The sequence below is a fragment of the Pezoporus occidentalis genome, unplaced genomic scaffold (genome assembly GCF_034315485.1).
Source record: "Pezoporus occidentalis ecotype Australia unplaced genomic scaffold, CSIRO_AGI_Poc_V1 ctg138, whole genome shotgun sequence".
Classification (NCBI taxonomy): domain Eukaryota; kingdom Metazoa; phylum Chordata; class Aves; order Psittaciformes; family Psittacidae; genus Pezoporus; species Pezoporus occidentalis.
Window position 1 is genome coordinate 1190602 of NW_026913188.1, and position 26510 is coordinate 1217111.

Genomic DNA, 26510 nt, shown 5'->3' on the forward strand with positions numbered 1-26510 from the left:
ATGTTGAGATGTGCCACACACACAACCTCCGCACCGAGAGACTGAGGTCTGACACAAGTAGTTACTCTTGCGCTTGCCTATCCATCTGAACCTCTCCCAGAGGTTCCTGGTCCTTTTGCACAGGCGGCTCAGCTGTCGGCAAAGCAGCTGCTGGACTGCCTCAGTTTAGGGCTAAGATGTTTAAGATAAACTGGAACTAATTTGGGGTGTTTTTTGTTGTTTTTTAATAGCACCAGGCTGAAATGTGCCACAGTGCAGCAGCTGCTCCATCAGCTGAGCCACCCCTCGGGGCGAAATGGAGATCCCCAAGAGGAAAACAGGCTGGGCACCGGGGCAGTGGGGAACTCCTGTAGCCATACCAAGGTAAGGTGTCACTAGTCAGAGACTGGAAAGCTCAATGTAGGAGAGGAACAGAGTACTCTGGGGCCCAAAGCAGCAGACAGTGTGAGCCACAAACGCTTCCTTTTGTGCCATAAACCAATTGGATCCCAGGTCTGCCCAGGTAGCTGCCATTACAAAAGCAATCCCACTAACAACAACTGTCAAAACACTGCATCCAGCAAGACCAGTGCATGGGTTTTGTTTTAAAAGGGATTGTCTTTGTTCTTCACACATTTTCTTTGAGTTCTACTGATCAGCGCTTATTCCCATCATTTACTCTCTGCCTCTTGTACCAATAGCAGACCCCCACTGAATCACGGTCCAGCACCTTGTCTTCCTGCCTGCACTCTCTGTCTGGAGTGCCAGACATGTAGGGAAACCACAGTAACACATTGCCAAAGAGAGGTTATGTTCCTGTGAGTCAACAGATGTGCAGATGTGTCCCTATGTCCATATGTTCAGGTAATTTAACACTGCGGGTGCTCCTCCCTTCCCTTGACATGCAATCAAATTAGCAGAGTCTCAGGGTAATTGAAAGTGGTTTGTACCTCAAGGTCAGAAAGCAATGAGTGAACTTGCAGCCTACTTGTAGACCTTAAACGTGTCAGAGACGTCACCGAATGTATCACAGCAGAACAACGCTAAAATGCTTTGCTGTATGCATTAGGCCATTTACTTTCATTTTGTTTGGGCCTGAAAGCATTTTTAAAGACTGTTTCAAAGACCTGTTTTTAAACTAACTTAGGAAAACTCTGCACAACTTTCTTACAAAGAGGTCTGTGGCAGGGCTGTGATGATCTGGGACAGAGGCACCCGAGCACTGTGAGCAGTACCTAAGAAGCAATCTCCTCCATGCTGTGCTCAGCAGTCCTGTGTTGCCTGAACATCTGCTTCAGCATCTGCTCTTTTGGGAGGATCTGCCTGCATGTGCTTTGCTGCTTTCAAAGGCCTGCCTGCTCTTGCTCAGCCCGGCTAGCAGCGTTCATCACTGCTCTGCAGTTGGGCTTGATACCCTTACAAGGAAACATGACAATTTACCCACCTCCCCGGTGGGAATCCAGTGGGCTCATCCACCACTGTGAATCCATAATCCAGCTTTACTGGGTCCATTTAAGATAACCTGGGGAGGCAAAAGGCTGCCTGAGTTTTAGGTCTAATTCTTCACTTAGATAATAAGCTGAGGGGCATTTACAGGATGGTGTGTGAAGTTTGTCTAGCTCCTAACTTGGACAAGAGGCTGCAGGCATCTGGGCCAGGAGGCATGCGGCTGCCAAAACGAAGCAGGCAGCTGGAAGCAGAGCAAACAGCCTCCCGCAGCCCTGCCAAAAGAGTGCAGATCAGCTATTGAAATGATTTGCACATCAACATACTTCAAATTTCGAATGCAGCCTTTTCCAAAAGACCTTATTAAAAGTGTTTGTAAAGAAGGGGCTGTTCTCAGAAGAAAGCAATTTCCTAAAGCATCCATTTCCTTACTCAAACACCAGAAAGGTGGAAGGGTTTCCTAAAACTGGCACCGAGGGCATATCTGTGACATGGAGATAATTACTGGAAGTAACCAGTGAAACTGCCAAATCTGACTGCAGCAGAACTGCCAGAAATATTTTCCTTCCTAATTGCAGCCAAACCCCACAGGTGACTGAAAAGAAACGAAAGTGTGGGGAAGAGTTTGGAATGACCAGGAAGGACCGCCATATGCACAGTGCTTTAGCACAGTCTAGAGGGCTTCTCTATGAAATGCTGCCAAGTGATGGAGCACAGCCAACTCATCTTAAAATTCAGGTAGCCTGGGGGTGGGTGGGATGGAGGCACAAACACTTCCCTTCATCAGAGCCCCGTGTCTGGTAACTTCTTTTTCTGGCTGAGGGTGCGGGGCAGTTCCTGACCCCAGCTCTGTGACACACTGTGCTGACTGCCCAGCAGGCAATCACAGTCCAAAGAAGGCTCAAAACTGCAGTTTGAGGACACTTCAAAGACAAAAAGAAGATGGTTAATAAATGTTTACAAACTGTTAATGAAACTGGGTCTGCTGTGGCAAAACCCTGCTGGATCCCACATCTCCTTTTTCATTGTCTAACCAAAGTAATGATTCATAGAATCACAGAATAGTTAGGGTTGGAAAGGACCTTAAGATCAAGTTCCAACCCCCCTGCCGTGGGCAGGGACACCTCACACTAAACCATATCACCCAAGGCCTTGTCCAACCTGGTCTTGAATACTGCCAGGGATGGAGCATTCACAACCTCCCTGGGCAACCCATTCCAGTGCCTCACCACCCTTACAGGAAAGAATTTCCTCCTTATACCAAATCTAAACTTCCCCTGTTCAAGTTTGAACCCGTTACCCCTTGTCCTATCACTACAGTCCCTAATGAAGAGTCCCTCCCCAGCATCCCTACAGCCCCCCTTCAGATACTGGAAGGCTGCTATGAGGTCTCCACACAGCCTTCTCTTCTCCAGGCTGAACAGCCCCAACTTCCTCAGCCTGTCTTCATACAGGAGGTGCTCCAGTCCCCTGATCATCCTCGTGGCCTCCTCTGGACTTGTTCCAACAGTTCCATGTCCTTTTTATGTTGAGGACACCAGAACTGCACACAATACTCCAGGTGAGGTCTCACAAGAGCAGAGTAGAGGGGCAGGATCACCTCCTTCGACCTGTTGGTCACGCTCCTTTTAATGCAGCCCAGGATACGGTTGCTTTCTGGGCTGCGAGCGCACACTGAAGCCAGCTCACGTTCAATTTCTCATCCCCCAGGTCCTTCTCCTTGGGCTGCTCTGAATCTCTTCTCTGCCCAACCTATAGCTGTGCCTGGGATTGCTCCGACCCAGGTGTAGGACCTTGCACTTGGCATGGTTGAACTTCATGAGGTTGGCATCAGCCCACCTCACAAGTGTGTCAAGGTCCCTCTGGATGGCATTCCTTCCCTCCAGGGTATCAACCGAACCACACAGCTTGGTGTCATCAGCAAACTTCCTGAGGGCGCACTCAGTCCCATTGTCCATGTCACCAACAAAGATGTTGAACAAGACCGGTCCCAACACCGATCCCTGAGGGACACCACTCGTTACTGGTCTCCAGACGGACATTGAGCCATTGACCACAACTCTCTGTGTGCGGCCATCCAGCCAGTTCTTTATCCACCGAGTGGTCCATCCATCAAATTGATGTCTCTCCAATTTAGAGACACGGATGTTGTATGGGACAGTGTCGAACGCTTTACACAGGTCCAGATGACATCAACTGCTCCACCTCTGTCCATCCATTCTGTAGCCCCATCATAGAAGGCCACCAAATTGGTCAGGCAGGACTTCCCCTTAGTCAAGCCATGCTGGCTGTCACCAAGCACCTTGTTGATTTTCATGTGCCTTAGCATGCCTTCCAGGAGAATCTGCTCCAAGATTTTGCCAGGCACAGAGGTGAGACTGACTGGTCTGTAATTCCCTTGGTCATCTGTTTTCCCCTTCTTGACAATGGGGGTTATATTTCCCTTTTTCCAGTTGTCGGAAACTTCACCTGACTACCATGATTTTTCAAATATGATGGACAGATGATTCTCAAACCCAAGGTTGAGGCTGCCCTGGGAGGTCCAGACTGCATGATGGGAGACAGAGAGAGACAAGAATAAAAAAATCCAGATGGCATGTGTCAGCCCCTCTTGTCCCTTTTCTGTTTCTCTCTTCCTCTTTCTCTACCAGTGAAGGTTTCTCCTCTCTCCAGCCCCACCATGGGGGATGCACACGTGGGATGAGGGTGCAGGGCAGAAGGACCTGGCAGCAAGGGTTTGAAGCCCACTGTCTCTGAGGGTCGCAGGTTGATGCGGGGGAAGCTGTGAGGGCTGTGCAGCCCAGCACAGCTTGGGAAGCTTGAGAGATGATGGGAGATGAAGCACAGGATCCCAGAAAGGAGCTTCAGGCAAAGGACAGGACCCCTGACCTACCCCCAGAGAGTAATGTCAAGGACACTCCTCAAACAGACAGCAGCTGCCTAACTTCAGCTGCCTAACTGCAACTGGAAATATGGATCCTAGGTATTTCCAAACCACTTATTTTTGTATTCATTCACTCCAATAAATCATTCCTGTCTCTAGCTATATCTGTTAATTGTGGGGGAAAAAATATAAAGAACTTAGTAAAATCACAGTTCACAAATGCAGCTGCCAGAGATTTTACTCCATTCATTCTCTCATACAGAGTCACCGCTGTATTTACCCTATCTACCGTGTCTGCAATCCTCAATGTTATGAATTTGCCCTGACTCTCCCTCCCCAGATTATGGATTCTTTAACAAATTCAGGAATATCCATAGAAGTCATGGGTCAAAGATAAAGAAGAAACAATCAAGTTCTCAGAATGTAACTGTGCCACATGGTGCATTTATTCACCCATACTGCTTTGCAAGAAAGAGCTCACCCTCAGTGTGACTATGAGCAGCAGATGGGTAAGAAGCGTTATTCACAACATCAGTGTTTCCAAAACCTTCTACTTGTGACTCTCCAGACTAAGACATATTTGAGGCAAAACGAAATAGCAGGTTTGTATACCATGGACACCCCCCTCCCACCAGACGAGGGAAGAAAAGAAAGCTGGAGGCGAAAGACTAAAAATTAAATCAGCACATCTGAAAGCCAAGGCCAAATCGACTTCCTGAAGGCCGTATCTAATCAGTCATTAGCAGAGCAAGGACTGCAGATCTGGCTTCCTCAGTTCCAGTTTCACGCTCTAATTCCTACCTCCAACAAATTACTTTATAATAATCAGAAGACCTTACTGATTAGTCACATACGCAGATAAGGAAAACTTTCTTCAAGGTTACTGTAAAGGAAAATATTAGTCAGGATGGCAAAAGGAAGGTCGAGGGGAGAGGACAGTGCAAATGGAAAACTCATAGTGGAGTATGGACTGAGCAATGTTCCTCTAAACTCCAGTTTAGAACACTGGGAAATGCAAAAGTAGTGTTCAGCCTGGTCTTCCTTACCCAGACAATAATGCTGCAGAATTGTCTGATAAAGTTCTTGTGATAGAAAAGCTTAGTGAAATCAAGGCAACATAATTTTATCCTGAAGTCAGGTAGGAGATGTCTGCCCCAGGCAGGATGCACAGTGCTGACCTCATCCTGCTGCCCCATGGTAACTATCACCACTGCTTTGTTCTCACTTAGGACTGTAAAGCAAAATCATCAATGATATTTATCTTGCAGTAAACAAACACTCTGTCAGAGAAGACAAAGCCTTAAAAGGGGATTTGCCATAGCTACATACACATTTGCAAGCACTAGCAGAGAAAGAGATGAAGAAACGTGGGATATGATTTAGGCAAAGCAAATAATTGCATCCATTTATCCAGCTGACTGCAGCACATCAAGTAGGAAAAATACCCAATATTGGCATCTGCAGCTCTCCACTGGCTCACAAGACTAGTTGTAACGTATGTGTTTGAAGATCTCTTGGGGTCCCATAATGAAAATTCTCTTCTCAAAAGTAAAAAGGAGATGTTTCTTTCCATTTTTCCATAGGGATTATCCAAGAAGGGCATGCACAGACCAGTTGGGTTTATCTTCTTGGGGCACTGTCCGGCTTCCAAGTAGCATGGCTCCAGGATCATCTGGGCCAGGAGCTAACCCAAAACTCATCCTTAGGAGAGGCCTGTTTCTTGGTTAAGAACCAGGTCACAAGTCATAAGAAATCTAAAGGTCATGGTGAAAGGTGATCAAAGTACAAAACTACTGCTGGATCAAGAATCTCAGCTGGTATAGCGTAACCGTAGTATAAGGTATATATTTTGAATGAAGCAATAAAGGGACTTTGTATCATTTTTTTGACAGGATTGCTACATCCTTTGTGAAATAAACATCCATGGAAATAAAATAAAATAAAACCCTAAAGCAAACAAAACACCTGACCACCGCATATTCTTCATGGAACAAACCAAATCTAAAAACTTTGCTGGAATATTGGTTTTGTAGCTCTGTCTCTGCTCTCAGAAGAAACAACAAAACAGCCTTTGTATCTGGGCAGCTTCTTTTGCTTGGCAGGAAAGGATTAGAAGCTCACAGGAACCAGAGGTGCAGGATCCCCACTGGGACCTGCGCTGCAGGAACAGAGGCTTACAATAGCTTAAATAAAAAAGAGAGAAGGAAACACAGCAGAGTGACTTGAGATCTTCCACAAGTGTTAAAGGAATCCAGTATCTGGGATCCTGGAAAATCCATCTACTGGGAAATCCATCTGTTCTGAAGTCCTGGGAAAGCCATCTGCTTGCTTACACTTTGGATAGGAACAAGAGGACTACTCCCCAGAAGTTTAACTAGAATTATTGTATTAACATCACTTTTAAACGACACGTAACTGGTAATAGTTTCACTCTTCCGAGTAAGCATTAAAACTTACTGCAACGCTGTATTTTTACATGCTTAGACACACTATTTGCAGAGTAAATGGGGAACAGGTAAATTCTTATCCACACTTCCTGTGGAGCAGACTGATGTGAGACAACGCATACAAGAATAGAGCTTCACTGAAGAACAAATCCCTGGGAGAAGGGGAATCACCATGCAGCGCACATGATGAGCTGGGGAGAAACTGAGTCATGCAAACAGACAGGCTCCTCTGCACAGAGAAGTCTGGGGAGCAGCTTTTAGGAAATATTCCCAGAGGAAGCCATGAATCAGTAAGGAAAAACGCTACCTCCTGTTGTTTGATTCCTACTCTCTGGGAAACAAGGCTTTACATTCCTGTAAGACAAACAGAACTGCATCAGAACAACATAGGGCTCTGTTCTCTACCTGGTCTCCTAACAGCCGTCTGTGGAGCTGCTGGTTGGCAAGATCCTTGGATCAAAGACTGAGAACAATTATTTTCATATCTCATATGAGTGGTGTCCCTCAGGGATCGGTGTTGGGACCGGTCTTGTTCAACATGTTCATTGCTGACATGGACAGTGGGATTGAGTGCACCCTCAGCAAGTTTGCCAATGACACCAAGCTGTGTGGTTCGGTTGATACCCTGGAGGGAAGGAATGCCATCCAGAGGGACCTTGACACACTTGTGAGGTGGGCTGATGCCAACCTTATGAAGTTTAACCATGCCAAGTGCAAGGTCCTACACCTGGGTCAGAGCAATCCCAGGCACAGCTACAGGTTGGGCAGAGAAGAGATTCAGAGCAGCCCAAGGAGAAGGACTTGGGGGTGCTGGTTGATGAGAAAAGGAACATGAGCCGGCTTCAGTGTGCGCTCGCAGCCCAGAAAGCAACCGTATCCTGGGCTGCATCAAAAGGAGCGTGACCAGCAGGTCGAAGGAGGTGACCCTGCCCCTCTACTCTGCTCTTGTGAGACCTCACCTGGAGCATTGTGTGCAGTTCTGGTGTCCTCAACATAAAAAGGACATGGAACTGTTGGAACAAGTCCAGAGGAGGCCACGAGGATGATCAGGGTTTGGAGCACCTCCTGTATGAAGACAGGCTGAGGAAGTTGGGGCTGTTCAGCCTGGAGAAGAGAAGGCTGCGTGGAGACCTCATAGCAGCCTTCCAGTATCTGAAGGGGGCCTATAGGGATGCTGGGGAGAGACTCCTCATTAGGGACTGTAGTGATAGGACAAGGGGTAACGGGTTAAAACTTAAACAGGGGAAGTTTAGGTTGGATATAAGGAGGAAGTTCTTTACTGTAAGGGTGGTGAGGCACTGGAATGGCTTGCCCAGAGAAGCTGTGAATGCTCCATCCCTGGTGGTGTTCAAGGCCAGGCTGGACAGAGCTTTGGGTGATATGGTTTAGTGTGAAGTGTCCCTGCCCATGGCAGGGGGTTGGAACTTGATGATCTTAAGGTCCTTTCCAGCCCTAACTATTCTATGATTCTATGACCTTCACCCAGCAATGTTATCATTGAAAATAATCAAAAACCACTCCCCACCTTCCTTCCCCACGGGGGAAGGTTTTGCATCATGCTCTTCCTGCACTGAAAAGGCAGCAGCAATCTCTTCTCTGAGTATTTCCAACAGCTGCTAATGCTGTAAGTCAACAAAAGAAGCCTGATACTGTAAAAAAAAAACAACAAAGCAAAAACAAAAAGAGAGACCGATTGGAGCTCCAAGAATATTTTAGGCAATTGGGATGAGAAAATGGGATGTGAGTTCCACAACAGTCCTTTCTCTTCCAATCAACTCTCACTGCTTATTATTTACTTAGGGCAGGCTTACATGGGGTGAATTAAGTAGTCTGCAGTCATGTCACCAGCCCAGCCACCTTCCTGAGCATTCAAATGCAAAATAGAATTAGCCTCATGAACAAGCACACTGGAAAGTGCATGAGATTAAGTATTTCTTTAGACTCTTGTTCTACTTGAAAACCAGTCACCCCTGTGGATTAACAGGCTAGCACAGGCCTGACGTGGCTGCTGGTAATTCCATTCATAGTGACGTATTTTATGGATACAAAATAAATACTCAGCAAGCCTGTGAAGGGGGAAGGAAAGCCACTGACACCCTGTTTACCAGCCTGTCTCTAACACGAAGGTGAAGTTTAGCTGTCCATCTGTCATCTATGGCACATGGACCTTTGGGAAAACTCAGTGCTAGGATTGCACCAGGACAGACTTGGAGGGGCCGACATTCACCCCTCACTTAGCAGTTTCCCAGCCAGTGCTCATTTTCTTTGCATGCTTTGAGGGCTAAGTAAGGCCCTCACGACATTATCATAGTGATTTATCAACCAGTAACTGTGCAGCTTTCATGTACAATCGTAATCTACAGCATACAACAGCAAAATATCCCTCGTTAAGCATGCACATTTTGATGCAGGCAGCCCACATCGTTTTGCCTACACACCCCTCATCAAAACCAGTCCTACTGATCACTATCCTGATCTGCATGTTGAAAATCTACCCTCAAGATAAGAAAGAAACTGTGTTGTTATCTCTGCTGCAAACTATCACAATCCCACCCCTCAGGATCCTGGCCTGTTGCTAGCCCCACCTCTTACATCAGTGTGCTGCTACATCACCCTATATAACTTATACAACACATAAAACTTCAGTTCTCCTTGAACATCTCCAACACAGTTAGCCAATGCTATTTGGATATCTGAGAACCACCTGGAAATCACAGGACATGCAAGCCTGTACTACTTGTATTACATGCGTAATGTGATCATCCGTGCTCTGCCAAGCCTGTGAGACACTGGGAAGACAGAAATAACTTTGAATTAGGAAGAAATCTGCCACAATAAAAAAGATGCAGTTCGTATTTTACACCCTACATCCGGCACAACACTGACAGCAGAAATTGAAAGGACTGTGGGAAAATGTGTGTGGTTAGTATGGTCTGTGTTAGAAATAAACGGTGGGAGAAGAACATTGATCTTATAATCACAAAACAGCAGGTTGAAGAGGGCCACATCACTAAGGAAACGTGTATCATTTTCTAGGGATACTACACAGACCTCCTGAATGTGAAAACACGTAACTGTGCACAAATCGAAAGTGCAATTCAAATGTCCCCCTCGTCTAATAGCAGTATTTTCCTGGAATCTGAAGCCTTGTCTGCTTCTTCTACGTAACTAGAAAACCAGAGCGGTTTGACTGCAGTTGATCTGGTTGCTAAACAACCAATAATTGATCTCTGGGCTAAAGCAGTGCTCTTTAAGCAGTGATCTCGCTACCTTTCTGTTTGAAAGGTCAGGCCTGTATATTATCCAAGTATGTTCAATGGAAAAAAAAACCAAGAACCTCAGCTTAAGAAAAAAGAGTCTAAAGATAGATTGACTGATCAAAAACCTGTGATTTTTAAGTAACGTTTAAAAACCATAATGGTGTAACAACACGACTGTGATTGCTTCTATGGGCTGGAAATTCCCACCAGGTGCCAACAAGCTGAAATCCACTCTGTTAGCTGTATTAATTTTTGTATTATGTTATTGGACAGATTATGATACAGGTCCCCTCACCACATGCCTCATCCAGTCTTTATTTAGTGGGCTTTAAGATCCATTTTTAATTTCAAAAAGTGCTCCTCCTTTAAATGTATCTTTTGGATTTGCCTTACTTGCAATATTCAGCTGCTGCCTCAGTAGTCTAGACAAGACTTTTCCATGATGCCTACAGCCGAGAATACTGAAGAAGTCCAAGTATCTGATGTAGTAAGTGAAACTGCTTAAAAACGTCGCAATTAATTTCTGATTTAAAGATCTTCAGTCAGTATTGTCAAAGCCCACTTTAACAATACCCCTGTGAAGGAAGGCTGCAGATGCTGGGGCCCCAAGAACTGTTGTAGGTACTCTCAAATTAGTTTTGGAAAGCTTGGGACTAATTTCTAGATCATATAATCTAACAAAGCTTTTCTTTTTTACCATAAAAGTAGCCTGAGCAATATACACAATTAGAACCAAAATCAGCTTCAGGTTTGGCTTACAAGTTTTCCCAGTCACTGGCAGAAATGAAACAATGATCCACCTGCCAAAACAAACATAATTCACTTTTCCTCTTTTCCTTTCAACTACCACCAAGCATAGCCAGGTTTAACAGGGAATTGAAATGCAAAATCCATAAAACCCACACACATTGTACAGAGTACACTCCACTACCTAAAGTTATAGAGGAAAGCAACTAATAGCTCAGCATAGCTTTCATAATTAACCAAGAGCTGTACACATGGCCATCATGATATTTTGCTCCATGTTCTCATTCTCTTCCCCCAGAGGGGTTATTTTTGAAAAGAGATGTCAAAATACCCAGCCTCTGAGTAGGAAGTTACATTTATACGATAACCTCAGTGGCAGCCAGGTCCAGAAGTGTCTGTGTTTGCACTGTGAGATCCTCTCAGTCTTCTCCACAGCAGATTCATGTGTTTTGATGCGATCTTGGGGGTATTATCATCCCAAGCCATTTGGGAAAGCCTGTATCCCTTTCTGTACTTTACCAAGGGCCCCAGATCTTGTACAAACCTCATCTCTGAACACCCCTCTGTCTTTGGGTAAATCTGAGTGCAATGAGACCTCTTTGGGAAGGTTTGTCGTCTTGAAGGAGAACAGAAATTGTATCTGTGGCTCACACATAAGAGATTTTACCATTTTGATCCATCTTGGGTGAAAAAAAAGGGGGGGAAAAATGAAAATCTGCATAATGGCTTTGATACTTCTTAGACTTTGAGAAGCCCATGGCAATGTCAGACAGAAGGTGCTGCTCCTGTAATGGGCAATGTAGTAGCACAGGAGAGGAGCTCTGTTCATCCCCCTCTGTTCCTAGAGGAAGCTGGCAACTCTTCTGCGCAGCTCTGAGCGCTGTGTTGCAAGGTCACAGAGAACTTATATCCATCATTTCCTCTTTAATCTCTATAGGAAGCCTTTTCAGGAAGGAAACACTTCAGGCCACACAACTAACAAAACACCATCCCCTTTTCACCTGAGCCAGTATTTCTGCCACCGGGTACTTGCACTGTGTTTGAAATGGAGAGTTTCATTTGTACATATTTAACCTGCAGCCTTAGTGATCTCTCAGAATAGCTGTATAATGGAATTTCTTAGACTTTGTATAAGGTATGTGTGTACACACACACACACACACACACACACACACACACGGAAAGGAGCTCAAAGTTCAGGTGTTTTGAGCTGCAATGACTTGATCAAGCAGCGTGTTCATATTCCAGGTTCTGAGACTCCAGCCACTCATGGGCGCATCACAGTGCTCCAGCCACTGGCAGAATTGCACAGGATGGAAATCCCTCAGAAATCTGACTCCTTTTGCAAAATTAGCAGTTAAGAGACTGTAAGAAATTCCTGTTCCCCATAAGGGAAATCCTAAGCCCAGATTCTCAAAGTGTGGCTCATCAGGACATTTGTTTGGGGCTATGTGGAGTTTAAGGTGTTTCAGCCACATCACAACACCCAGCCCTTGTTGTGCTGACAGCACTGTTCACAAGCTGTGTTGTGAACCAAAGCTCTGATCAGGCTTTGCAAGAGCAAACATTAGAAGCCCCGTTTCCCTGACCCATATCAAACCAACATTGCCCAAAAGCAGCAGTACTGCACTGCTGGGAGTGGAAGGGTGAGGGGGAACATGCAATAGTGTATGGGCACAAATGAGCATCCAGGACCAGGAACTACACCTGAGCCTCAAGCTCTGCTGCACTGAGGGCACCACAATGTCACTACAGCAGGACCAAGTGCAGTTTATATCACCTGGACCAAGCAGGAGATATATTCATATTGCCTGAGCAGTCTAAAATGGTCTTAGGCAGTACAGAGTTAGGTCTTAAATCATCTGTCTACCATCATACTCAGGATAATGATCTCCCTGTGGAGAGGAAGTTATGCAAGTATAAAGATGCCGTGTCCCTTTACAAGGGAAGATCTCAACTGTGCCAGCATATAAATGCCAATATAACAACTTCAAAATAGTGCTTTGTGCATACAAGATTATTTGGGTTTTTTTAAAACATAATTACATTTCAAAACAAAATTGTTATCCCAGTAGAAACGAAGATGCACAAAGGCCAAGACTAAGCCTTGCTAAAAATGCCTAGAAAGTCATTCCTCTCCATACTGTAAAGTTTGAGTAGTTCTGCAAAATCCCTTCACATTTTACATCAACGCTCACTGAATGGGTGAGACATCCCCAAATATATGTGTGGGCTTTGCAGCTACGTATTTTACTAGCATAGCTCATGTAAAATTAACTGGTTTTGCCTACCATGTGACTTTCAATGTCACTGTGTAGATAAAGCAAAAGCAGGCAAAACTTACTGGTTTGCTTCTCTCTGGGGACTGCTCTGTGCCAAGTATCTGACGCACGTGTTAGCAAACGGTGTGGTGCAACACAAGCGGCTCTGTAAAGCAAAGCAAGTGGTGCTGAGAACCCAAAGTCCTCAATATAAACACTTCACAGGTTTCACTTAAGACAATCTCTGTTTTGATCCTGTGGACTGAATGCCTCTTCTCAGAGGTTTCAGGGAACAGCTTAATTTTCATCTGAAAGGGAATTAATTTGTGCTCTAAGAATGCTCCATGGTATCAACCAAAACAAGGGAAGTGAGGACAACTGGAAGATTTGCTTCAAAAGCACACTCCTGCATCCCTGCTTTAGATGCAGACTACAGACAGCCACAAAATAACAATACAATTTTTTAAAGGAAATAGCTTCAGCCTTTTTCCCATCTGACTCCTTCACCATCTTATACTACACATCTGCCCATCTGTATATGTGAGGCAGAGGTTAAAACTTTAAACAGAAAGCAAAAATCACCTTAAGGATGAGACTAAGACCAGAAAAATTTTGGCATGGAAGGGAAAAGTCATTTTGAAAAGGCAGCTGGGCTGGGAGTTGCATTTCACTAAATAGTGACCTGTAAAACATAGAGGCATAAAATGGTTTGTGTTGGAAGGGACCATAAAGATCATCTAGTTCTATCCCCCCTGTCACAGGCAGGGATACCTTCCACTAGAGCAGCTTGCTCCAAGCCCCTGTGTCCAACCTGGCCTTGAACACTGCCAGGGATGGGGCAGCCACAGCTTCTCTGGGCACCCTGTGCCAGCGCCTCAGCACCCTCACAGGGAAGAATTTTTTCCTAATATCTAATCTAAACCTCCCCTGTGTCAGTTTAAAGCCATTCCCCCTTGTCCTGTCACTTCATAACCTTGTAAAACGTCACTCTCCAGATTTCCTGTAGCCCCGCTTTAGGCACTGGAAGCTGCTCTAAAGTCTCCCTGGAGCCTCCTCTTCTCCAGGCTGAACAATCTCAGCTCTCTCAGTCTGTCTTCACAGGAGAGGTGCTCCAGCCTCTGATCATCTTCATGGTCCACATCTCTCTTGTGCTGGGGGCCCCAGAGCAGAACACAGTACTCCAAGTGAGGTCTCGTAAGAGCAGAGTAGAGAGGGAGAATCACCTCCTTGAGCTGCTGGTCACACTTGTGCCAGCCCTTTTAAGTGTTACTGTTCAGAGATCTTAAAATCCTTTTAGAAAATTCTAATGCCTATTTTGCCTACAGGTAGGTAAGTCCTAGAAAGACAAAGCAGTAGGAGCAGGGGAAAGAATGAATTCAAATCTTGCAGCCTCCAGGAGTAGTTGTGCCTGTGCTGCGCACACAGGACAGCCATGCACGAAGAAAGTTACTTTGCCCAGTAGGAAACACTCCAGGTTTCATGCACACAAATGATTGTTGTTTCAAAACCGATGGATGACGGATGCTGAAAATAGTATTTGAATCCTCATCTTAGGTGTATCAGTTGTCAGACACACACTGACCCAGACAGCTAGTGAGGAAAACGAAAGTTTGCAACAACTGTCATCCACAACAGCCACCCAAATTGTGACTTCTTCCAAGAGCAAGGAATCAATAGGAAAAATCAGAACTTCTCTGATTCAGCCTTGTTTCACACAAAGGCACATGAAATACAGCTTCTCTAAGTGCTGTAAGCCTCAAACAGCAAGAAATAGTTTCCTTGCTCAGTGTTCATAGCCACTTCACCCAAGACACCACCAGCTCTTTCTTAGATTGCTTATGACCAAGCTGTACATGTCTTTTTGAGTATAAATGGCTTTTAATGGCCTTCTCTTTCTGATCCTATGTATTTTCTTGCTGATAGTCACCCACACTTCCAAAACATATGTTGCCATGTCCTTCTTCCTCCACACCCCTGCTACTCTTCCTTTTAGCATCTGAGTTATTCCCCTTTGCTCTTCCCAACAGCAAGTCCTGAGGAGCTCACAAGAGACACTGCCCTCAGTTTCAGTTTGAGTGGCTGGAGCAAGCATCTGCTCTACCAAATAAATGCTGTCCTTGCAGAGAAAATTCAGTGCTGACCTGGAGGATGTGCAACAAGCTCAGCAAGGGCACTGGGAAATACTAGTGTCCTCTCAGAGGTTTCTAGTGGTTAGGTGTAAATGTCAAAGGACTTCCCATGGGATGAAGTTTGAGTGGATTTTGTGGAGGACAAAAAGTAAATGTATTTGAAAATGCAAAGAAGGGTGAGCTAGTTAGCACATGACAACCTTTATCACAGCACTAAAGGTCCGTGGGGCTCATTATCACTGTATGAACCTCCTTCTCAGAGGACCCCCTGCTTTGTCTGCAAAAATGTGCTGCTTTGATGTGTTCCCTGAACAAAAGAGAAAAGCCCTGATGGGGAGGGTGAAACACAGGGAGTGACGCTCTGTGGTGGTTAAAGGAAGGAAATGAGGAGGCACACTGTGACCCATTGAAGCTGCTGGCGAATCCAGGCAAGGAAATCTGAAATTACCCTAAGAGGGATTTGATGAAAACTGGGGGATTAACACCAAACCCAGCAGGATCTTTGATGATCACAAATAGCCAAGCCCTTAGTTTTATTGGCCTCCCTGTGGCACTACATCCAGCAGCCCAGGCCACCTGGTCACAACTCACTTTGTGAGCTGCTTCGTGGTATGGCCAAGTCTACCTGAAGAGCAGCTCTGCCCTCATGTCCTGCCATACGTGCCTGCTGTGACCCCGAGTGACACAAATCAAGAGGAAAACCACCTTTTTGTGGGGCTACTTTTCAGGCAGTTTACCTGAAAATGAATTGGAGCGGGAGTGACCCAGCCAGCAGCAGCCGTTTGCAGCTTGACCCAGCTGTACTGTACAATCGCAGCACTGGGTGGGAAATGCTGGCTGTGCTGGAGCAAGACATTCTTCCCGCGCAGCTGGGCGAGGCAGGCAGACCACACTTCATTACAGATCTGACAAGAGAAAGCTGTAATTACATGAACACGAGACCTATTACCTGGCCGCTGCTGTAAGATGGATCTAAGGTGTCGTGCGGAGCGAGGCAGTCCATTAATCTCCCATTGCGCCGGCAGCCCAGGTGCACCAGGTCTCGGCAGTGAGCGTGGCAGGTGTACTTGCAATCTGAAAAATGCACGCACACACACACACACAGAGAAACAGAAGTGGCATTAGAAATTAGGTTGTTGCAGGCAGGACCTAGGAGTGAGGCACATCCTTACCCGCTACGTGTCCTCAGAGGAACGACCACCTCTCGACTGAATCTCCCCATCCGTACACAGAGATAATAACAGATACATGCTATTGAAGATGCAAGCTCACTGGAGTGAAGGTGACTGCAGCACACCTCCCAATGCCACACTGACATGGCAGCAGTGATGCAGCTCGCTCTCAGGGCACGGCTGCCTCTTGGTTTTTGCAAGAGGTCCATGCCCCAGATGAGGTACTAGCTGTTGTAATGCAAGCACGAAAGGGGCCGTTCTCAGAGAAGACGCAGTATCTATGATTTACAGATAACAAAATTCTACCCACTGTAATCGCAGCTACATGGTTTTAGGTGTTTTCAGCTTTAGGTTCTCTTAAGAACATGTGTGTTAATATTGAAAACAGAACGAGAGGCTTATCTGAAGCCGTAATTAAGCTGGTAAATCACAAAGTTGCCTTCAGGAACAATTCAGAAATTCCTCTTGCTGACTAGCAAAGTCAACTAAGATTAGAAACTTCAGTTCATGATAACAGAAGCAGATGGCCCCACCTCTAGTAAGAAATCAGACGATCATAAGGCCTCTGATCTTAAACAGAGAATCACTTTAACAGCATTTGCAAAAACAGCCTTTATTTTGCTCCAGAGCTTTGTTGCGTTTTCTGGTTTCCTACATAAGTTGAGCTGAGTTCATGATACCCCCTTTGCCTAGCACTGAATGGCACTTTCTATCTTTAGGTTTTAAATTGTTTATAATTTTGCCAACAAGCAACCACTTGTACTTCAAGTTTCCCTGCTCAGGAACGTTGTGCTGCTTGTTTTAGAACATTCCAGCTAAAACAATTCTGCCATTTCCAAGAATGACTTTTGGAGGAGAACGTTCATTTTCCCTAACAAAACAACAGTTTGTGTTTGTTTGGGGTTTTTTTTTGGTTTGGGTTTTTTTGTCATGAAATTTTACACTTTCCAGATTTATAGCGAAAGCTGAATTCTGGATGAGCTTTTTTGTTGTTCCCTTATCAGCCTCTCAAAAATCTCAGGTTCCCTCATGTTTGATTACATTGCAATTAAGGTTCCTGAAGAATGAATTCTTGAAGGTTCCTTCCCATTTCCATTCCAAACTCATGAGCAGTGCTATGGGACAAGGCAGCAGAGAGTTCCCTGAAATGCTGCCTCTTTTGGCTAGTGACTGGATCTTTAATGCAAGATCTCTGCACTAGCAGATCATCCAAAAGTAAAAATCCTAATGTAAATAAGGTATTTCTGTGCCTGATACAGAATTTATGCTGCATTTGTATTAAGGCAGGAATAAACATATTTTATTTGGCACAAAGGCTGCCAATACAAAGTCAACCATACAAAATCTTGCCAATGCCAGTGACCCAGCAGAGTGAGTCTATCCTGGATCAGTGCTTGGGGTCAGATAACTAGCATGCTTTGGATCTTAAACCAGACTGATTATATGTCTATAATATGTCTCAAGTCATGCTCCTCTTGAGACATCAGCAAATAGCTTCCAGCTACTTGTGGAGCAAGAAGGGCCCTGTTGCAGTGTAAGTCAACACACTAAAAGAAAGGCTCTAACTCTCTAAAACCATCGCTGTATTTAATGCAGAATTTGGAAAACATGAGGACTACAGGGGTTAAAAAGGATGGTTAAGGCCAGGTGCCCAGGAGGAGCGATAGCTGTCCCTGTGCCCTCGTGTGACGTTGGCGGGTCATGCCAGACTGCCCCCAGTTGCTGCCCAGTTTCTCCTGGGTGCCACGTTTGAGTTAACTATCTGAGTTTTCTTGAGAAAAAATGCTCATGAAATCGCACTGTATGTGCACCTTTCTATTCTCCCCCTGTAATTCTGAGAGAGCTGCCCAGTTTCAACCACAAAGGGTCTAAAGGCTCATTAAGTTCTTATGAGTTTTATGGAGGAGTTCCCTCCAGAGGGACCTTGACACGCTTTTGAGGTGGACTGATGCCAACCTTATGGAGGTTAACCATGACAAGTGCAAGGTCCATGACAAGTGCTGGGTTGAAGCAATCCCAGGCACAGCTGCAGGTTGGGCAGAGAAGAGATTCAGAGCAGCCCTGTGGAGAAGGACTTGAGGGTGTTGGTTGATGAGAAAATGAACATGAGCTGGCTTTGGTGTGCGCTCGCAGCCCAGAAAGCAACCGTATCCTGGGCTGCATCAAAAGGAGCGTGACCAGCAGGTCGAAGGAGGTGATCCTGCCCCTCTACTCTGCTCTTGTGAGACCTCACCTGGAGCATTGTGTGCAGTTCTGGTGTCCTCAACATAAAAATGACATGGAACTGTTGGAACAAGTCCAGAGGAGGGCCACGAGGATGATCAGGGGACTGGAGCACCTCCTGTATGAAGACAGGCTGAGAAAGTTGGGGCTGCTCAGGCTGGAGAAGAGAAGGCTGCGTGGAGACCTCATAGCAGTTCTTTCCTGTAAGGGTGGTGAGGCACTGGAATGGGTTGCCTAAGGAAATAGTGAATGCACTATCTCTGGCAGTGTTCAAGGCCATTTTGGACAGAGCCTTGGGTGACACGGTTTAGTGCCAGGTGTCCCTGCCCGTGGCAGGGGGCTCGGGACTAGATGATCTTAAGGTCCTTTCCAACCCTAACTATTCTATGATTCTATGATTCTATGATAGGACAAGGGGTAATGGGTTCAAACTGAAACAGGGGATGTTTAGATTGGATATAAGGAAGAAGTTCTTTACTGTAAGGGTGGTGAGGCACTGGAATGGGTTGCCCAGAGAGGTTGTGAATGCTCCATCCCTGGAGGTGTTCAAGGCCAGGTTGGACAGAGCCTTGGGTGACATGGTTTAGTGTGAGGTGTCCCTGCCCATGGCAGGGGGGTTGGAACTGGATGATCTTCAGGTCCTTTCCAACCCTAACTATTCTGCGGTTCTATGATCATTATCTCCTGGCTAAAGAAGGGAGTCCCAAACTAATAGCCATGCTCAGGGCAAAGCAAGCAAAACTCATCCGTTGCACCATTGTCTGGCAATGTCTGGACAACCAGCTACTGCACGTCACCTCCACGGTGAGGAGGTTACAGAAAATGGGGCATGAATCTATAGGAAACCAGGCTTCCCTAATTCCCCAATGTTCTATCATTATGCAAACGTATATACCAAGCATGCACCAATTCTAAAGATGCATCTTCACAAATAATATTAGGAAAAAATCCGTTAGCTACATGGTGTTCTGAAACAGAATTACTTATCAAATTAGGAAACATTATCTCTCAATGCTATTTTGTTTGTCATTTATATTCATTTTTATTTGTGAGTCCATAATGTCATTTGTAAGACAAACCCATAATTTCTGCCTATTATAAGCATAACTGCAAAAAATATAAAAGCTTCATCTCTGAAACTCTTCTGATTGCAAACTAGATTTTAACATGCTGATTATAAGCAAGACAAGAAAAAAGGATGTTTGGCCTTTTTTCCTAGAACAGCAATGCTTCAACCTTTTTTCCTATGTGCTATAGCATTAAACACATTATTTTATTCCATTCATGGCATACCATGGTAGCATCAAATTAAAAATAACATCTTTTTCTGGTAATCCTCTACTGGAGCACTCCCAAAACTGCCATGAGTTCAAAAAGTAGCTGTTATTCTGGAAAGTCTGTTTTCACCATCAGATTGTGGGTTGTCATATTATTTCTGTTTAGAAAGTAATCAGAACCAGGTGCTTTTCCCTCATGTGGTCTGAAATGAATGCTGTCCTTTGAATTCAAAGGTCTGGGGACTCTAACCGGCCACAGTTGATAAAACCATCCAATGACATCTAGGAAAGCTAACAGGTTTATTTTATTAATGCCGAGACTATCCTGTATGCTGAAGTTACTTATGAAAGTGATGCATCAATGCATATTGAATATGCATTCCTAACCTTTGCATAGTTAGGAATTGCAAAGTAAGCATGTATTTATTAAACACATAAATATGCTTTAAAAGTTGCATTGTCAGCTACGGAGATATAATGAAACACCTTATTATTTATGACTCTTGCAGCAACAGCTTGACTACAGGCACAGAAGAAATAAGTTAGCAAATTTTAAAATCACATGAAATCAAGACTACTCCTATCCTGCCTTCACAGGGCTGAACTGCAAGACTTCAACACATCGGTTTTACGTGAATGTCCCTACCTGATGGCTCGGTTTTCTTCAACTGAAACTTGATTTTGCCTGATAGCTTGTAAATGGCTGTTCCCATAACTGATTTTCTCCAGGGTGGCACAGCAGAAAGGAAGCAAGTGAATAGGCAACCCAACAGATGCTCAAACATCATACCCTAGTAATTGAGCATTACTGAATCTGTCAGAGGCAGGCAGAGGCTCAACAGCAAAGTCTATCCTGCTGTGGTCTTCCCTGCCTAGGAAATGTGTGTGTTCATTTCTATGGTGGCCCAGGCAAATTTAGCCTCCAAATGGGTATGCACACGTATGTTGTGCCAGAGCAATTGATGCACATGGGAAGTTCAAAGCCAAATTTATATGATGTTTGCATTATTTATCAACCACAGTAATACTGAAGAAGTCTTTATTAGAAAGTGTGAGCAGGGTATGCTACTGCGACTGTGCGTGTTAGGAAGTTAGCAAGTAAAATCATCTTTACTTGGGAGCCTGTGGCCTGGTTCCCAGCAATCAGAAAGATTACTACTGTGCCTGCCGTACAGAAAGCATGCCTGGAAAAATATTCAAACCAGGTAAGGTGCTTAATGTTTAATTCTTAATCTGTATTCAGCCAGCAGGTCCCAAGAGGAAGGAGAATGAAGTTCATCAATATTTCTCCTGCGAGGCAGAGCTGGACTGTATCTCTACAACACATTGATATCAACATCTCACATTTCAGTTTGTACTTTATATGTGTTGGGTTGTCCTCCTTTTTTTGCTGATGCTCAAATGTCTGCATTCTACTGTGACACTGAAGCTGCCACCATCTTTTTTTAGCAGTTTCACTTGAAGCTGTAATGGAATGAGAATCCTACTTGGACAAACAGCCTTCAGAAAGTGTTAAGCACAGTTGTTAGCAGGTGAAGATCCGTAGCATCAGTATTATCTCTGTGCAATTCCCTTTATTTCTGATTATTTATTAGTCTCAATTAACATCAGTCTGAGATTAAAATAAAGCTAATTGTAATCATATTTCCCAGTTGGTGAGTCATGGATGATTTTTAAGGGATCACAACCATTACAGACGAGACAGACTTTCAAGCTCCTTATGGCCATCTTTCTTCCCAAGGGATCTCTGCACATTTTATGCTCTTTCCCCATTGTGGAGCTAGGCAAGGCTTAGGTCAGATTGTAGCCCAGCAAAAACACGGATACTGCTTTGCCACTTAAGGTCTTCTGCTATTTCTCTGTAGACGCTGCTTTCAACAGGTACACTGGCCTCTGCCACTGAGGCCCTATATGGGATACTCACTCCCCATAAAGAGGATCCTCTCCCATCTTCCCAAGTACAGAAAGACCACAGAACTGGCTTAAGTTGCTTCCTGGGGAAATGCTCCAAGAAGCGTGCTACAAGTACCTCTAAAAAGACTCTGAAACCATCTTGCTCCTGAAGCAGCACTGGGGGAACTAAATTAGGCCAGAAGATGAAACCAGATGTGCCTTCTCCTTCAAGCAGATGAGTACTGTCTGCTGGAAAGTTTAAATGACTGTTTGGAAAGCATGGTATTTCTGCAAATTAGTATCTGAGACCGTTGTTCGATTTATATCTCTCTGACTTCGGATTAACAGAACACTGGTTTGTCTAAGATCTCTACTAGACTAGCAGTTGGTTTTTTCAGCCATGTATCCTAGCACTGTGCAATCCAAAACATTTACATACACACCAGATAAAACTGACTCTCTGCCAGCTTCCAGCCCCACCTATAACTGCCACAGCCCCACTCAGGGTCAGGAACCCTGGCCTGGGAACAGGATAAACCCCTGTAACAGGCTCTATTAGGAGCCACTCACAGTGACTGAGATAAAATTAACCAGAGTGCCTATGGCAACAACCTGCAAAACCCAGTATTGGCATATATATGGAACTCAGCAGAAGGCAGGTGTTTTAATTCTAACAGAACAGTCCATGAGCCAAAACAAACTCTCACTGGGTTTTGGTCTGCAAAGACATTTACCAAGCAGAGTTTGGGTACTGTACCAAAAAAATGCTGCATTACTCATCAGTTTAAGATTTAGAGGTTTTAGATAACCGTTTATCTATCATCTAGGCCAACAACAAATCGACTCTGCCACATCCAGAGGACAGGACATTTGAAAAACATGAGGAAACTGAATTAATAAATTCAGCTTTCCAACTGCAAAGCAGGATGGAATGACAGTCATTTTAGATGAAATAGTCTAAACCAGAATGTTTTCCACTTTCTGCTGCTGGTACCTTTATAAACCTGTACAGTCCTGTACTCTGTTTTGGGGCTTTTAAATACCTTTTTTGCATGAACTTATCTTCTCTTGGTTTGTGCCAGGAGGTTTGCTGGGTAACTGGTAAACACCATGACACATGCATTCTGTGTCATCCTTAGCCGGAGGGTTAAGGAGCCGGGCTGAGCCGGGGAGTGAGTGGAAGAGGACATTGCCATCTAGCTGCACGTTGAAGAACTGGGATGTAGGAGTCCGCACGGATGAAGCATCTTCCAGGGACCACTGTTAGCCAGGTAAACTGGCCAGCAGCAACCACAGAGAAGCTCCCTGACCATTCAGGGAGGATTGTCCACTCTTCATGCCAACGACTGCAAAAACGATGTGTGAGGAAGGGTTAATGCCTATCTTCAGGCACTAAAATCTGCCCTAGTTCTCAGGTGCTTAAATGTCTCTGAGCATTTGGCCTACAGAAACATCAATCCCATCGGTTTACTCGGAAGCTATTAAAGAATTAAAGTCAATTATTTTGTTTGTAAAGCTCATTTGTATTTTTATCAATACGACAACAGCCTCGGGTCTTCACCTCCCTTCTAGTGCTTGCCAACAGGCTCCAGCTAAGACTTGTCACGCAAGACTTTTGCACAACCTGGGATTCCATGCAACCAGCCTATAAACAGGCCAAGGCTCCTGACAGCTACTTACTACACCTCTTTTGGGCAGATAACACTGCGTGCAGTCCTGTTTACAGTCACCACTCCCACAGAAACAGAACACCTAGTATTTGCCAGACCACCTTGAAATAATCACAGAATCTCTTTGCAAACAAGGCTGAAAATGTTTACTTCATCCACTCGAAGTAAGGGTTAAGACATAAATTTGCAATATTGGAAACACTTTCAAAAGACAAGAAAATGCAAGTTTAGATTACATTTACTCCTCACCATACCCTTTATCTGTTTCAGCATCACAGCTAGCTGGAGAGCTGGGCCACAACCTCTCCTGAGGCCACCCCAGGGCTATCAAGCTTTTGGGAGCTCTCAGATCTGCCTGTTTCTGGGAAGCAGACTGAAGGGCACAGGGCTGAGCTCTCCTTCCCCAGCCTGAAATGCCTCCTCTCTGTAGGGCTCCCCTGGCTTAACTGAGCACAGGACCAACACACAGTAATGCCAGCATGTGAATGGGAAGAAATGCCTCTTTTCTCTTTCCTCCTTAGGTCCTTCTATTATACGTACACCTACAGTATTCTTTAGTTAAACTTCTAGGCTATGGCTTTAAGCTGACTCTGCTTGCACAGCCTTCTGAAGAACTGGTCCAAAATACAATGCACACCGTAAGAAATAAGCTCCTTGGGCAGATAACATTCCTCCTGTCCTGAGCTTTGAGACCAAGCGTGAAATGAGGAAACTGGGAAAAGGGGGTTTTAGGAAAGCAAGCTTCTCCTCCCCAGGTACATGGCTAGTTTTCAGAGGTCCCTTTCAAGGGACACTGTCACACTCTATCAAAAACCTTAAGATAACCTTAAGGCTTACCCACAGCTTATTCTCCAATTCTGATATTAAGAAACTGCCCTGAAGTTATGCCATGAAAAGAACAAAGTTCCCTGAGGATAAAATCCTAGATTCAAGCTGCCCTGACAGAACTTACAATTATTTATTTACATTCGATTTCCCATAAAAAACAGTAATTCTTCTTTTTATGCTTATTTGTGTAAGGCTTGGCCTTACAAGATTTGGTTAGTTATCATTAGGAACTGCTGAGCAGCCAGAGAGGAGCCATGGCACCGCACTGAGCTAGGCTTGCAGCAGTGATATGGCAGCACAGTGGCTACGATGCTAAAACAGGAGCTACAGCCCCTTTCCTCTCACAAATCTGCCCACACACATTTGGATCCTAACTACCAGTCTAATCCACCAGACCCAGAATGTTCCACCAATCACTTGAAAGTGGCCCAGGTTGTCTTTAAATTAAATTAGGTTTTCACATAGAAACCACAGAATGCAGCAGCCCAGGGCAAGTGCTGAATTCCTGACCCTCAGGAGAACAGAGCCTGAATGAGGATGGGGATGTGGGTGCACCTGCTTCTCATGCCTCGTTTTCTTTTTGTGGAGCCTTCAGAAAATGCATTTGAAATCCACCTTGGCCATAACTAAAGGCATTCAGTGAGCACCTGGGAACACATGGATGCATACACTGCTGCACTGCAAATGTGATGGGAAATAGCAGAAGAATTCCAGTTTAAAAAGTCAAAAATTGATCCAAAGTATTTACACAGTTCCACTGTGTCATGCTGGTATTTTGGGATTTCTACTTGCTCTGACTGTTGTCCTATTTCCAACATTAAGAGCTTACACATATGGGTAGAAAAAAAACCAAAACCCCAAACCAGCAAACCAGTGATATCTCTCTTCCGTATGCAAAACCAGGGAAAATGCTGCTTTTTGAAAGCGCTTACTCTGGTGCCCTCTGTTGCTGAATCCCCAAAACAGCCAGCATAAAGTTCGGAAATCAGCTCGCTCTCCAGTTTTTCCTTTAGAAGAAACCTGACCAAAAAGTAAGAACTGCGAAGAAAAGCATGGTTTAAGTCTGGCTGCCTGTGCTGCCGAAGAGCTTGTGAGCTCCGGACCACATCTGAGTTAAGAAACTCCCTCTTCTTGCCGGAACCAATATCAGACTTTCAGTTCACAGAAGGGATGGATTATAGAAAAACAGTCCCGAGAGCTCAGAATACCCGATTTATCTGCTTTACCTGGCATGATATTGGGAGTTTATTCTGAATTGCTGCTGAAGGATCAGTGATTGTTCTATTAGGGGACATAAAGCCAGCAAGCATATCCTAGCCAGGCTTTGAACTGACAGATCACATGAAATTTGAAAACGTCAACATTCTGCCAGCCAAAACCTGTGGACTGTTACGTTTAAATGTGAGATGGAAAAAAGTTGAGTCAAACTCATCACATTAAAGGAACCTTAACACAAAAACAGTTGCGCTTGTGCAGATCATCTCTAACACTGAGCACAGCTCAATTCTGAGCGTGCTTTTGCATGCTGCATCCAAGCTCAGTCTATGTTTACGTATCAGGCTCTAATGTTACATTATCTCTTTAAAAGGGGTAATTCCACACTACTAATTTATTAATGTTCCTTTTCATAAATGACCAACCCACAGCTTTTATTTCAGATACTACAGGTCATCACTCCCACTCTTGATAGTGGACCTTGAAGCAGATGTACTGGAGAGGTGCTCAGCTTAATGCACAGAGTTGGTCACCCTCATTTCTTCCTCTTACCTTCCTACAAGCTGCCAGGGCAGCAAAGGGATGCAGTAGAGACAAACAGTGTCTTCCAACTGCTGTTGCTTGATATTGGCAAAAGAAACAAGAAATGTGGGTGTAGGGAAACAGGACATAAAATTAAATCTTCCAAAGTACTTCAGGAGAACAAGTCTACAATAAGCATAGGGTGTACTAGCAATTCCTGGTAGTACAGACATCTTTCCTGTTACACACATTCACTTCAGTAATCCTCATCCAAGCAGTGACTGGGCACGTGAGATGAAGTTCAGTCTTTCTTACATTTATCACAGGCTCATAAACATCTCTGGGTACGAAGCAGAGGAGGCAGAGATTTGTCTTGTCTCATTTAAAACTGGTAGAGCCAAAGAAAAAGGAATTTAGTAAGATGCCACATTTGTCTCATCTAATTATCTGAGAAATTAAATCAAACAAGACATGATGCAATTTGAAAAAGCCACATGACCGGCAAGAGCTGTGAATGACAACCACTACAGAGAAAAATATACCATGGATTCTCTGGA

At 44.6% G+C, this 26510-nt stretch overlaps 1 protein-coding gene across 1 annotated transcript in view; it reads right to left on the reverse strand.

Moving 5' to 3' along the window:
* The window catches only part of RASSF3 (Ras association domain family member 3), a 113797-nt gene that overhangs the window by 64080 nt on the left and 23207 nt on the right, over positions 1–26510 (reverse strand). The window contains exon 2 of the mRNA XM_062609480.1: positions 16103–16227. Coding sequence (XP_062465464.1) covers positions 16103–16227 — 125 coding nt within the window. The remainder of the gene's footprint in view (positions 1–16102; positions 16228–26510) is intronic.